Genomic DNA, 14,172 nt, shown 5'->3' with positions numbered 1-14,172 from the left:
ACAACGCTTTTACCAAACCAGTAGACCACTTTCAAAAATGGCGACTACATTTACATTCTTTTGTCTTTATGTTAAATATACCAACTGCCCTCGTTTCGAAACTTTTTTTTTTTTTTAATTTCGTGTTCGTAGCGAGGCTACAAACGTTTATTAGCATTAAAACAGAAGAACATTTTATTTGGCCGCCATTATGAAAGAGGACTAATTGGCGGCCCCGTGTATGATGTTGTTGTTTTGGGGCGTTGTCGTTGCCGTCGTCGTTTCTTAGATAATGAGAGGAATCTTTGTTAATAATAATAATAATAATAATAATAATAATAATAATAATAACAATAATAATAATAATAATAATAATAGAATAATAATGATTTTATTTGCATAATAAAAAATAAAAATATTTACAAAAATTAAAATATCTCCAAAAGGTAAGAACTATAAATTTACGAGCAATATAGATATTTCTCTGTTAAAACTGTTTTAAAACTTCCAAATAAATAAATAAAATAAAATAGAAAAGTCATTTAATATTAGATCTGGCAAGTTCAACGTCCACATCAATGTCTTTAACATTATTGGTTCGCCTCCTATTTGATCTGGAGCCTCTGAGGCAGAGTAGCGCTGACCTTAAAATAGAGAAAGAAACTTTTCCTCTTATCCACGTCATTGTCTTTGCATAGTCTTCGCCTTTCTTTATGGATATCAGTTCTGCGAGTCGCCTATGATATCTTAAACATTCGCGTCCCATACCTCCTGTTGTGGTGAATACTAATGGCGTAAAGGACGCTTCATACATTCTTTTCTTCTCGTTTTCATGAAGGCGATACACTTGTTCTGGCGTAAGATCTTTGTATGAGTCAGCGTTTGGATGGCATACTCTTATATCGAAAAAGGTCGACTTTTGTTTCTCCCAAAATCCACGTGCATGAATGTCGAGGCGGGCGTCGCAGGCCAGGTTTGCACCACTGTTTAAAGTCTCTCCGGTAATTTCTTGTAGAACTGGTTCTGTTTCTACATCATTGCAGACTAGGTTAAGTAGATCAGCTTCGAGGTCGCGTAACTCGTTGTGACGTTGAATAATAAAGCCACCGCGTTTACAAATCATGGCGTGATCCACACTAAAGCGATCTCCACACACACAAACGGTGGGTGTGCCCGTTATTCCCCAATCATACCTTAGGTGGATAGCATCTTTGAATTCTCTCTTGTTCAGGTCAAAGTCCAAGTCCTTATTGGGAATTACTGTTAACCAATTTGATGCTCCCTTCTCTCTAGCTAAACTGACAGCTCTTTTCGTTCTTTCGGGTAGAGAATTCCTCCACTCGTCCGATCGTTTGAGTAATCTTTCCTCCTTTTCTTTCTTTGCCTTTTGTTGTAATGACGTGACTTCAGCTTCGTCAGGCGGTTCATGTAGCTGTGACATAATCCGTTCAGCAAGGGGAGCAGTTACATTAACAGATGCTTGGAATTCGGCATTCGCACTCTGGGTGGGATTCGTAAATCCTAGGCCTCCAAGACGCACTGGAAGTGATAGGATATCCCGCTCAAGCTGTGTACACTTGTGATCCACCATTGAAGGTATCAGTACATCGGATATCGCGCGTTCAAGAGGCTCTAGAAGGTCTTCGATATTCGGTAGTGTTCTAAGATAGTATGTCCACCGATGGCTTAGGCCAAAAGTATAGGCCACATAACTAGCTTGTGGATGTGATTGCGCAAACTCCGCCAGTCTCACTATTTGACTTATCCAATAATAATAATAATAATAATAATAATAATAATAATAATAATAATAACTTTATATATATAGCGCTCATATCCTGAGCTCATGGCGCTTTACAATGTATCATAAGCATGGAATATATTAAAAATATATTTACAATTCATATATTACACGTCTTAAAATCATTTTACAAAAACAATGACCCTCTCTCTAAAAATTGCATAAAAAGTTGTTTTCAATCCTCTCTTAAAACCAGATAAAGATGGAGACCTACGCAAATATAATGGTAACGATTTCCACAGTTAAGGGGTACACAATGAAAAAGCCTTGGCCCCGTAAGTTTCCGTGAACGATCGAGGTTGTTCTCATAGCTGCTTAGATGCGGACCGCAAGTTCCTGGAATGCGATTAATAACTAAGTCTGTCCGCCAGATAGCTAGGTGAAACGCTCTTTGTGTCAGAACAATAATAGGGCAACATTGCCTTATTAGCGTCAGCCCATTGTGTTCTATCTATCAGCCTAAAAATCAGTACTGAATATTGAAAGAACATTTCATAATGAGCTATCTCTGGGACTTTGAGAGCAATTTACCACATAATCTCTGAGTAACGACGCTTTGAAGATTCCAAGTTTTAAAAAGAATGCATGGGTCGTTAGTCCTTTTTCCACCCAAGAACTTATCAGTTTTTGCTGGCTAATAACTCGCTCGTTATCAAAGCCAGAAGGCTAAAAATTGGAAATTTAACTAAGGGCGCGTTCGATTGACCGTATTCCGGAATAGGAATTCATGGAAAAGAAGTTAGAAATCGTTCGTTTTTGCGGAGATTCATATTAATATTGTCAAACATCTGCTAAAAAGCTATTTTAAACATGGCTTTATTATCCTTGTTGCTGCAAAACGCCACACATAGTATTTTAGATCATCACTCCGCGTATTCTTATTCCGGAATAGGGTCAATCGAACGCGCCCTAAGTTTAACACGTTCTTTCAGCTTTTGGAGTCAATGTGTAAATAGTCAGCAAACTCGTATGTTAATGAGACAAAATGCAAATAATGACGTCAGCAAAGATTCGTCTATAATAACTGAAGTTTCTTGTTTATTCTACAGGTAGTCGTAACTCCGAATATGAAGACGTCTATGTTGCCATTACTGGTCTTGATTCTGCAAGCTGTGGGCACCAAACACACCCTTGCAAGTCTATTGCACAAGCAGTTCGTCAAGTTGACGGGAACTATGGCCACATTTATCTTAACGGCACTGGCACAGAGAGACAGCCGTTCAATTGCAGCCGGGAAATGCAGCGTGGGATAGAAATTCAGAAAAGCGTCAGCATAGAGGGGATGAATTCAACGCCAACTGCGCACATTTCATGTTTTGGTGGAATAAAATTCCGGTCCGTCGAAAGAGAACTGAATGTATCCATATCCGGTATTGTCTTCCATCAAACCCCTCTGACGTTTGAAGATTGCAATTTCATACAATTATTTAACAGTTCTTTTCGAGGTGGATCCGCTGTAACGGCTTATGTGAACAACATATCCAGCACCAATTTCAACATCCGAAGTTCCTCATTCTTTGACAACAATGCGTCCTGTGTGGATTTCATTTTGGCTTCCTGCAAAGCTCAAACTCAGTTCCTTACAGTGAGAATCGATAACACCACTTTTCAGGGCAACGGCGGCTTTGGAAAACGCTCAATGAAATTAGGAGCAATAACAATTGGATCACCAATAAAAGCGGCTTTAGGCCCTGTCATTGTCGAAGTATCATGCTTTAAGGTCCATTACATCAACAACTCCGGCCATTTTGTTAAAATCAAATTGCCGCATGCCACCATAAACGAGGTCTATACGCACGTAACGCTTGTGGGAAATGGAGTTGGTCGGCTTTGGATGCGATCAAATAGCGAAGCAAACAGCTTGTTTAGTTCACTAGCAAGAAAAACCTACGCTAAATTTGTAGGCCTAAGCTGCTATAACAACCGGTTGCGATGTCTCATGATCGAGTGTAATGAGACCGAAGTGGAAATTTATAACTCTTCCTTTCAGGACCAGTACGTTCCATCTGGAAGAGGTGCATCCATTTCGCTTGAGGCAACAACGCACGCAGCATTGCGTGTGCTAAACAGCAGTTTTCGAAACAATCGAGCAAAAGCAGGCGGAGCCATAAACGTTCATAGCAAACATGGGACGATAGAGCTCTTGTTTTCACGCGTTAATTTTACTGCATGCGCCGCAGAAAAGTACGGATGTGCGGTTTTAGTCGGAGATCCTCAAGGTGCTCTAGTTACAAAGAGAACTGCTCTGGTATAAAGGTAAGGCGTAGAAGAAAGTGCAGTGTGTTCTATTTTCTTGTCTTTAGTGGAAAGATGACCATAAACGGCTCTTCCTGGACAAATAACAGGGTAAGGACAGATGTTACTTTTCTGTTGGGAAATGCCGGTGGCAAAACTGACATTACAGTCTCGAACTACGACTTTGTCAACAATTCTGCTCTTCTTCAAACTGCAGTTATGTTTGTAGCCTTTGGCCCACTTCCAGGCAGCATAATGATTGAGAATACCACGTTTTTGACTCAACTAGTGGACACTGAAGACAAAAAATCAAACGCATTGTTTATAAGTCCAGAATTCAGAATCGAGTTGATGAACGTGTCATTTAGCTCGCGAAATGCCATTGGGCTTGCGATATTCCGTTTCGCAAAAAAGCCTCAAGCTTTTGCGATGAACATTAACATCGTGAACTGCACTTTTTTCAACAGTGCTCAAGATATTGTAGTCAACATTTTAGAAGCAACCAAAATTAACTTCAGCATAAGAAATACTGTCTTTTCTACGAAACGTGCAGGAACCAAGGACATTAGCATCTTTTTTGAGGTTAAACCAATCAAACTAAACTTATCAAGCGCAGTTATAGAACTGGACAACGTAACATTCTTATCCCGGCCTTGCAGCGTTTTCAACCTGCTCACGCCAGGAGAGAAAGCTCTCAAAATAAGGAATTCCATTTTTCAAGGGGGCATTTGTTCTCATCAGCAAGGATCAAGGTACCATACGTATCAGTTAGGAGCTGGCTCAATATCAATTCTAGCATTACATGATAGCCTCAAGCAATCAGGATGTGTTGGGCATCAATACACCAGAAAGAACATCCACCCTTTGTGGAATTATGACACCAAAATAATCATCGAAGGCAGCACGTTTGAAGGAAACGCAGGTCTAACGGTGGGAGCCATTGCCGTCGTCAACGGAAACGTTACGTTTGACAAGTGCAATTTTCGAAATAACTTTGGCAACAAAACCTCTGGACACGTTTATTCAGGGTATGGCACAGGCCGAATCCACTTCAAAGATTGTTCGTTCTCGACAACGCTCTATAGCATTGCGGCGAACGGCGTTCTCTTCAAAAAATCAACGGTTTTGTATTCTGAAAGCGGTGGACCATTAGAAATTGAAATCACTTCAATGGTATCAAATGTTAGTCAAAGAATTACTCTCTCCACAATGGTGGGCGTCTCGAATGGAGGATACGTCAACATTGATAACCAGTCCATTATCGAATGCAGCGCGGGAAGTCAGCTTTTGTTTGAAAATAACACGCACTTTCAGTACGGATACAACGAGATAAACGGAAATTCCTGCCGATTTAACGTGACTGCTCTACACTATTCCTGTAATTCGTGTCCCCCCGGTTTCTATAGTTTACAGAAAGGTGCTTCGCGCGGACTAAATTTACTCTCGTCGTTTGAATGCTTGCCATGCCCATTTGGAGCGACGTGTATTGAAAAAAATGTCGCTGCAAGACCGAATTTCTGGGGATACCCGAATCCTAACAAGACCCATGCATTGACGTTCTATGCTTGTCCGGAAGGTTATTGTCAGAGTCCATCAGAGAAGTCGGGTGTACTACGATATAACGCCTGCTCTGGAAAGCGAAGCGGATTCCTCTGTGGGAAGTGTTTTCCGGAATATAGTGAAACACTCTTTACTACCGAGTGCCGCAAGAGAAGCGAATGCAATAACCACTTGTTGTGGATAATAGCAATAATTTACACGACTGGAATGGCTCTTTATCTCTTAACTAAGCCTCCGATAATACGTTATCTTGTCAAACAAATATTGTGGTTCAGGTATCGAGAAGGCTATGCTTTCATTGATGGATCTGATGGGGAAATGGATGGACACAAAGATAGTGGATATCTTAAAATCATATTCTATTTCTATCAAGCCGCCGATCTATTGATAGTAGGGTCAGCTGAACATTTGCTTCACGATAAAACTCCATTTGTACTGTCTATCGTTGAAGTGTTTAATTTTGAGATCAGAACCCTCAAGGATTCTATATCGTGCCCTTTTGCTGGAATTACAGCTGTTACAAAGGAGTTGCTACTTTCCGGAACCGTTTTTCTCGTAATGGCAGAAATAGTAACAATTTACTGCTTTCATTTCGCTTTCAACAAGGTTAGGAGAAAGCAAGGGCCACGTGCCATTCATTACATTGCCGTTTTCATAGAGTTACTTCTACTTGGGTACGAGCGACTTGCAGAATCATCCTTAAACCTTATGAACTGTTTTCCTATAGGCTCTGAGAAACGGTTGTTTATCGATGCAGAGATCGTTTGTTGGCAGTGGTGGCAATATATACTGCTAACTTACATTATCGTGTCAGTGGTACCCTTTATCCTTGTTTTGTACTTTGGATCGTCAAAGCTTTACGACGCCTCAATCTCAGCGAAAGAGGTTCTCGGAGCGTGCATATTTCCATTACCGTTTCTAGTTTACTGGCTGTTTAAGAGAGTCCTTATAACAGGGAATAACACCCCACACGACAGACAGAACAACAAGGAGGTTGTGGAAGTACTTCATGGGCCGTTTCGTCATCCTAACGACAACGGCAACGACAATGGAACACTGTACTGGGAAAGCGTTTTGATTGGTAGACGGTTGGCGTTACTCCTTTGTCACGCATTCATCACAAATTCAATGCTTCGATTGGTTTGCATGACTGTCGCTTGCATCGCCATATTGCTTCATCACGCCCTCAAAAGCCCTTTTCAGGATCCTATCGCGAACAGATCTGAAACAGCGTCTCTTACCATCTTGGCTGTAATGGCAGTTATCAATCTGACAAAAGCCACTTTGGTGTCCTTTGGAATAACCGTTGGTGGGCCAGCCACAACTTACCTGGAAATCTTCGAGTGGTTTGAAGTCTGTGTGTTGGCTTTTGCTCCAGCTTTATTGGGCATTTTCGTAGCTATCACAGCGTTATCTCAGCTCGTACGGTTTTTTTGCATTTCTTACGAGAATGATTTTTCGACTCGGGAAACAAGAAGGAATAGCTCTTCGTGCATTTTTCTTAGAGACACTGCCTGGTCTCTAACCAAAAAGAGGGACGGTTGTTATTGATAATTTGAAAGACAGGCAGCCAAGACTCAGAATTACAAGTCTTCCGATTTATAAGGATTTATATAACAAACAAAAAAATTACTGACAACATCGGCTAATCTTAACTTTAAGGTACGGTAATACGAGCAACAAAAACGTGCAACTTGTCTCGCAACATTGCTGCGGAACTCTGAGTCGAAAAGCGATGTTGCGCGTTTTACATCCCACACACAACCTGTCTCGCAACAAAAAAAATGTGTTGCAGGTTGCTGCAGCATGTTGCAGGAAGTAGAACAGACCTCTACTTTCTGACACACCCTGCATCAACTTGCAACACTTTTTTTTTTGTTGAGTGAACTTGGATAAACGTTTACTGAATGGTCTGAAGAGCACAAGTTATAATCCACATTTCCAAATTGCTTATAGGTGATCAGAGGTAACATAGTTTCATCAATGAGGTCGCCTTGGAAATCAAGGGTATGATGTTGCATGGAGTGGTGCAGAACACTGTGATCTACAGACGCTGAGCTTCTACGATGAATTTTAATGATACCTTCTAATAGCACTGCCCTCATACGGGGATTTGTCAATAGTTTTGCAATGAAAGCGCGCGCGGGACCGTACGGGTCATATAATAATAAAACTGACTCTCCTGAAAGAAATAAAGAGCATTTGTGATACTTCAACTTCCAGATTACAAGAATTTCATAATCAGTTTCCTTTTTATTAAAACGCTTTCTCATCTTCATTTTATTCGATGTTTCTCAACTTTCATTGCCTTAGCATTTTATCTCAGTTGTTGTCATGCATGGCCTTTACAAAAAAACACGTGAAAAAGTCACAAAAAAGTAGACAAGGATTAGTGCACATTTCTTTTTTCGACTCTGACAACACGCTATGCATTCGCTATACTCAGCTCAAGATAGCCGAGAAAAGAGCACCTGGATTACCTGTAGTTTTACTTATAGTTGGGACTAAAGGATAATAGATAATTGTCATTAAAAACACCATTTATACGAGATTTTGGAAGAGAATTACTGGAAAAGTATCACATGCGTGAAAACAGCGAGAAAATAGTTGTTTGGCCTTACACTAGTCGACGTTTACGCTTTTAAAAGCGAGAAAAGGAGGGAATTTCTCGGTCAAGATAATTTGAAAAAGCATGCTGATCAAGATTACGTTCAAAAACCAATTTCCTAAGGAATAAAAAATGGAAACAACGAAAAAGATCGGTATCAACTGAGCATTCTTGAGCAACACTATTAACACAAAAGCTAGGGTTATCTGTAATCTGCCAACTTTTACGTAATTATTTTTAGAAACAAGGTGCATAATGAAGCAAAATCTGACTAAAACATTTAGCGTTACGAAAACACTAATGTAACTATCGTCCACCCTTCTGGGGCGGGTTGCTCCAGGCCAAGGTAGCGCTAACCGTTGGTTAAGAGGCATCAAAACCTATAGATGGTTTTCATCTGACGTCACAGCGGCCATGTTGGTGAACAGAACAATAGAGAAAAAAGTCTTATGGGAATTTGACTCTACCATAATGCAAAACATGAGCCATAATTTGCTATTGTTTTGTGCACGAACATGGCCGTCTCTTCACGTGATTGAATACCATCTATAGGTTTCCATGGTATTTAACGTTTGGTTAGCACTAACCATGCTTCAAGTTCAAGTTTCAAGTTTAGTAACTTCTCATTTTGCTATTACAGTGGTAAAGGCTACACCATCCCGCAAATAGCATATGCTAATCTAGGCGGGAAGTGTTTTTATCTAAATATGTACAAAGAAGTCTCAAACAGTAAATTACTAAACTAATTCATTAATTGATTAAAAGCCAAAAGATAAATAACCAAAACAAAAAAGATGAATTAATTGATATGGACATTTTAAGAGAATAACGGAAAATGAGTCTCGACATACTGAATAGACCATATTCGTATTCTTGGTTTTGCACTGGAACTAGCTTGCAATGGAGGCTAATGCGGGGGAATCTTTTCAAATGCAAATACTTTTTAATATATTCCCCCGCATTAGCCTCCATTGTAAGCTAGTTCCAGTCCAATACTGAGAATACGAATATGGTCTATTACTGATATGCTGACAAAGTTTATAAATTACACTGTACAGATATCTCCTGATTCAGCTAGAAGAGGTAATTTTTGAATCAAGTATTAAGATCAACATAAGAATCCTCGTGCTCTAAAAACCGCAGTAGTATTTGTTTGAGACAATTTTTAAAGGAAAATCTCCTCTTTTTTCGCAAGTATTGAGGACGTTTATTCTATATTTTTCATCCATATTCCGCGAGAAGGATTGACTCTGTTGATGTAACCTCGAAAATGTCTCATAAAAATTGCCCGCTTTCGCTGATCGAGTGTTATAGGAATGTATAGAATCAATGTAAGTAAAAAGCTTTCAAGCTATCAATTTTGCAATGGATATCATTCATTATTAAATTCTCAACCTGGGATAATGCAATTCTCGTGCTCTGATTGGTTAACTCAATCTCGGTTATCAGCTCATATACCTTGGTTTGACCTTATATGGTAAATATAAGGAAAGCGAAATTTCTCTCTGAAGAAAGCAAAAAAAAAAAAATTTCTGGACAGCTGGATTAAATTCCGACGTTTAGAAGTACGCGAAAAAGTAAGAAATGTTTTTGTGACGAGCCTGCGTCTGTCTGACCACAAGGTGTTACACGACATCGCATCGGTTCTCATCAAGTTTTTTTGATTTCGCTCAGATTTGCTCGCTTTTTTCGTTCGTATTTCGTACTTTCTAAACTTTTGGAGTTTAAAGGAATTTAATAAAACAATTATTCCATTCGCGCTTGTTGGATATGAGACTGGTTATAGCAAACTCGGCGCTACGCGCCTCGTTGGCTATTTACCATCTCATATCGAACGTGCGCTCATGGAATAATTGTTAATTAGAGTTGATATAGCCTTGTAATAGAGCATGTTCACAGGAAGAATGTTAGCACGTATGAATAAAGGTATAGCATGCTCTCTTTCATTTGCAAAGTAAATTAAACGCAGAGCTCTCTTCTGGAGGATTAGAATTTTGTTACGATTAGCCTTAGAGGTCTGGCCCCATGCTTCGAGCAACCCAGGCCTGGTCGCCGGCCATCCAGCCCTTCTTCACGGCAATATATCTCGCCTTCCTCGTGTTCCTCCGTTCCTACTCTCGTTCCAGGCGTGGCCGTAGTTTTTCAATATCTTCTCTTCTCGCTTGCAACGTAAATTCCGCATTGTTCAGCTTCATGGTGGAAAGCGTTTTTTATGCCTGACCACATGGAACCAATTATAACTTGCCATGGTACTCGTCGCAGAAGCGTTAATTCCAGAATATTAATACAATACACCGAATTCATAAATGGCGGCCACCCTGGATCAAGTTAGCGGCCAAACATGAGATCTAGGCTATTTAGGATAAACATGCAGTATTTTTGAGGAGGGAAGGAGAAAATGAACGATCGACGTGCGTAGAATTACATTCCTGGTTCTTCTTTAAGTGCCAGAAGGTCATCGATATTAAAAATGATGAGCTACGGTTTTGCCTGAAATGTTGGAACGATTCTGCTTAAAGCTCAAATTGTAAAGCGGTAAATTTTAACCTTTAGTAAACTAACATCGTTCGATCCGGCTTAGGCTTATGTAGTAATTGTGTAAAATCAAGTCATCTCTTTGAAGAAATGAAAGACAGCTCTTGTTTTTCTTTTTGTTGCTACTGCTTTCTTAAGAGTCGAAGGACACACCGTTCAAGGGAAAGACAGTTTTCTCATTTATCTGGATCCGAATTTGTTGTACACATAACAAAGCGAAAATTTGCCAAGCAGGGTGGCTGTGTCGAAAAGTGGGACGGGGACGCGGGGACGTGGGGACTCGGGGATGCGGGGACTCGGGGACTCCGGGACTTGGGGACGTGGGGACGCGGGTCTGGGGGACGTGGGGTCGTGAGGACGTGGGGACGTGGGGACGCGGCGACACATTTTCGAAGTATAGAATTTCAGAAATGGGAGAGCATCCCCAAGAAAGTTGAATTTATTATGTTATTTTGCAAAAATGATCATCTGTATGCCTTTCAAGTACCAGGTAAATACACAGCAAAATTCAAAAGTGGATTCTCGAAAAGTCATTCTCGCCACCCGTCAAAGAGCTCGACTCTAAAACAAAGCAGAAGACCTAATGGTCCATTGCTGACACTGCAGCTGATTTTTCCCGTTGCAGCGTTTGTTTTCGTTGAGCCTTATGATTTCTCTGTAATTCATGTTTGAATACCGTGCCAATGTCCTTGTCGGCGGAATTGTGACAGCATCTTTCCTGGCGCTTGTTCAATGTGTTCACAGGCCAGAATTAAGCTTCCCTGGAGGGTTGGTTGGGGGGTATTGCCATATATGAGCTATGTAGGTATGCGCCGCTGTGAAGGGTATGGCCTTTCAAGCACTTTACTCTGGGATAGGGTACATAAATCAGAGCGCTTGTGTCTAAAATAGGGTATAATTTTTCACGGAACTGACCAGTTGGTTGAAGATTTTATCCACAGACTAAGGAAACTAGAAAAAGACTGAACAAACTGAACAAGTATAAATAAATCCCTTTTTGAGAGAGAAACGATTGTGGTATAGGTTTTGTTTTGGCTAGACTGCGCTAGTTACCTCAGTAGTTTCTGAAAAACAATTACTCTAGGATAGGTAGGATTTGGGGAGTTTACTCTAGTACAGGGTTGCAAAATTCAGCTGAACCAGCTCTGGTATAGGCTAAGGGTTCCAGGGTCCCAGCGGCGCATCTCCCACCCAGAAATTCCTAAAATACCGCCCCCGGGCCAGAAGCTAAGTAACTCTTGACTCAAGTGTGTTAAGGCTTGATCAAGCTCATAAATTGTCATATTTTTGTTTTACGAGGAAACATTTATCCAATCGACGTTAACTTGAAAGCTGAATGCTTAGTTTTCTAAAACGTTGTCAGAATTTTTTAGGATAAACGTTCCCCAATCTCAAAAAAAAGCGTTATGACGTCTTTAGTCAAGAAATGTCACGTGACACAGACAACTATGAGTGAAATGCATAATTAAAAATGAAAAGGTTAGGATGCAGAAAGTAGATGTAATTTTAAATATTCAAGCCTCGATATACTTGGGGAATGATCTGTGAAATGGTCATATCAACGTTTCGTTCGTGTTGCCTATGTCAAATTTAGGATTTAAGGCAAAAAAAATTGTCCCCTCGTTTTACCTAAATTACTCCACTGTGTAACTTGATAGTAGTATAATGAAAGTCACCTTTTTAAGAAGACAAGTAATAAACTTTATTATGACTAGCTCCGTGAGCAGGCAAGATGAACCAAATCCCGCGCTGTCATTGGCTACCTCAGCGGGCAAGATGGGGCTATACTGCCCGCTCGGGATTTCTCGCTTGATCCCGCAAGATTAAAACCACTTTTTAGGGTTTTATCCCATAAATAAATCCTTTATTGACCAAGCTTGGTCAACAACCCATATATACTAAATATATATTTACTTCCCCTTTGTTTCCCATTGTACAAACGAGGAACTTAAAACCGGGGTACAACGCAGTTACGATCAAAAGACGAGGATTTCGTGAAATATGACGAAAAGTTAAACAAATACGAAAAATGCATCGCCACGTCCCCGAGTCCCCAAGTCTCCACGTCCTCGAGTTCCCCCGTTCCCACGTCCCTGAGTCCCCACGTCTCCACATCCCCATGTCCTCACGTCCCCGAGTCCCCACGTCCCTTGTCCTCGCGTTCCCGTCCCACTTTCGACACAGCCAAGCAAGGTGTAAGTTGTGTTGTTGTTGATTCACAACTCTGGTGAGATTTGAAGCTTACTAGTGCATATCTCTTCAGGATTTTGCTGCCGCATCCTTGATTAAATCTTGTGTGCTTTCAAAGTGGTATCAAAGCATACCAGAAAAAATTCGCCAAAATACCCAAAAATACCCAAAATTCATCCAAATATACCCAAAATTAATGGAAGCATTGTATACTGTATACCTGAAATTCAAAGAATGTGATATACCGAATACCCGTATTTAAGCTGCAATATACCGTATACCCGATTTAAAAAGCCCCTGTATACCGAATACCCAAAAACCCTGGCCGACCCTGATTGTTGATTTCTAACCGTCTCCCCTAACGCACGCGCAGTTATTAAACCGGAACCAGAGTTTACTGGTTCCGGTTTCGGATTATTCCAGAGCCTCCGGTGGTAAGTACTTAATGTATCCCTTATTATTATGTATTTAAATGTAAGGTATTTATAGTGTATTTAATAATTAGCCCTATATACCCATGTATACCCTTATATACCCCTATATACCCATGTATGCCTTATATACTCATATATACGCTTGTATATTCTTATATACCCTTGTATACCCACGTATACACTTGTATACCCTTATATACCCCTATATACCATGTATACACTTGTATACCCTTATAGACCCCTATATACCCACCTATACCCTTATATACCGCTATATACTCATGTATACCCCTATATACCCACGTATACCCTTGTATACCCTTATATACCACAACGTACCCATGTATACCCTTATATACCCCTGTATACCCACGTATACCCTTGTATACCCTTATATACCCACGTATACCCTTATATACCCCTGCATACAAACGTATACCCTTGTATACCATTATATACCCCTATATACCCACGCATACCCTTATATACCCATGTATACCCTTATATACCCACGTACAACCTTGTATACCCTTAGATACCACTATATACCCCTGTATACCCACGTATACCCTGGTCAAAGGGAACGACGATGCTGGGTACGAGGGTGTGTCGGCCCCTAAACCATATGTGACAAATCCCAAGCCTAATCACAGCTCCGAACCGCCCTTGTCAATAAAGAAAAATAACTAGATGGCTTATATATTCAAGGGACAAATAATTTTATCTGTCATGTGGTAAGTATTGGCGTCGCAGATTACAAAGTGTGCGCACGCACCCTACTAAAGGTAACATACATACAGGCATAGGCGAATGACAACAAATAAAACCAC

At 40.4% G+C, this 14,172-nt stretch overlaps 1 protein-coding gene across 1 annotated transcript in view; it reads left to right on the top strand.

Annotated features, from left to right (window-relative positions):
* LOC138017564 (uncharacterized) overlaps positions 1-7,126 on the top strand; it is an 8,072-nt gene extending 946 nt beyond the window's left edge. The window contains exons 2-3 of the mRNA XM_068864613.1: positions 2,830-3,775; positions 3,961-7,126. Coding sequence (XP_068720714.1) covers positions 2,830-3,775; positions 3,961-7,126 — 4,112 coding nt within the window. The remainder of the gene's footprint in view (positions 1-2,829; positions 3,776-3,960) is intronic.
* The last annotated feature ends 7,046 nt before the right edge of the window (positions 7,127-14,172 follow it).

The sequence above is a fragment of the Montipora capricornis genome, chromosome 9, assembly GCF_036669925.1.
Source record: "Montipora capricornis isolate CH-2021 chromosome 9, ASM3666992v2, whole genome shotgun sequence".
NCBI classification, from domain to species: Eukaryota; Metazoa; Cnidaria; class Anthozoa; order Scleractinia; family Acroporidae; genus Montipora; species Montipora capricornis.
This window is presented reverse-complemented; position numbering and strand designations above follow the sequence as displayed.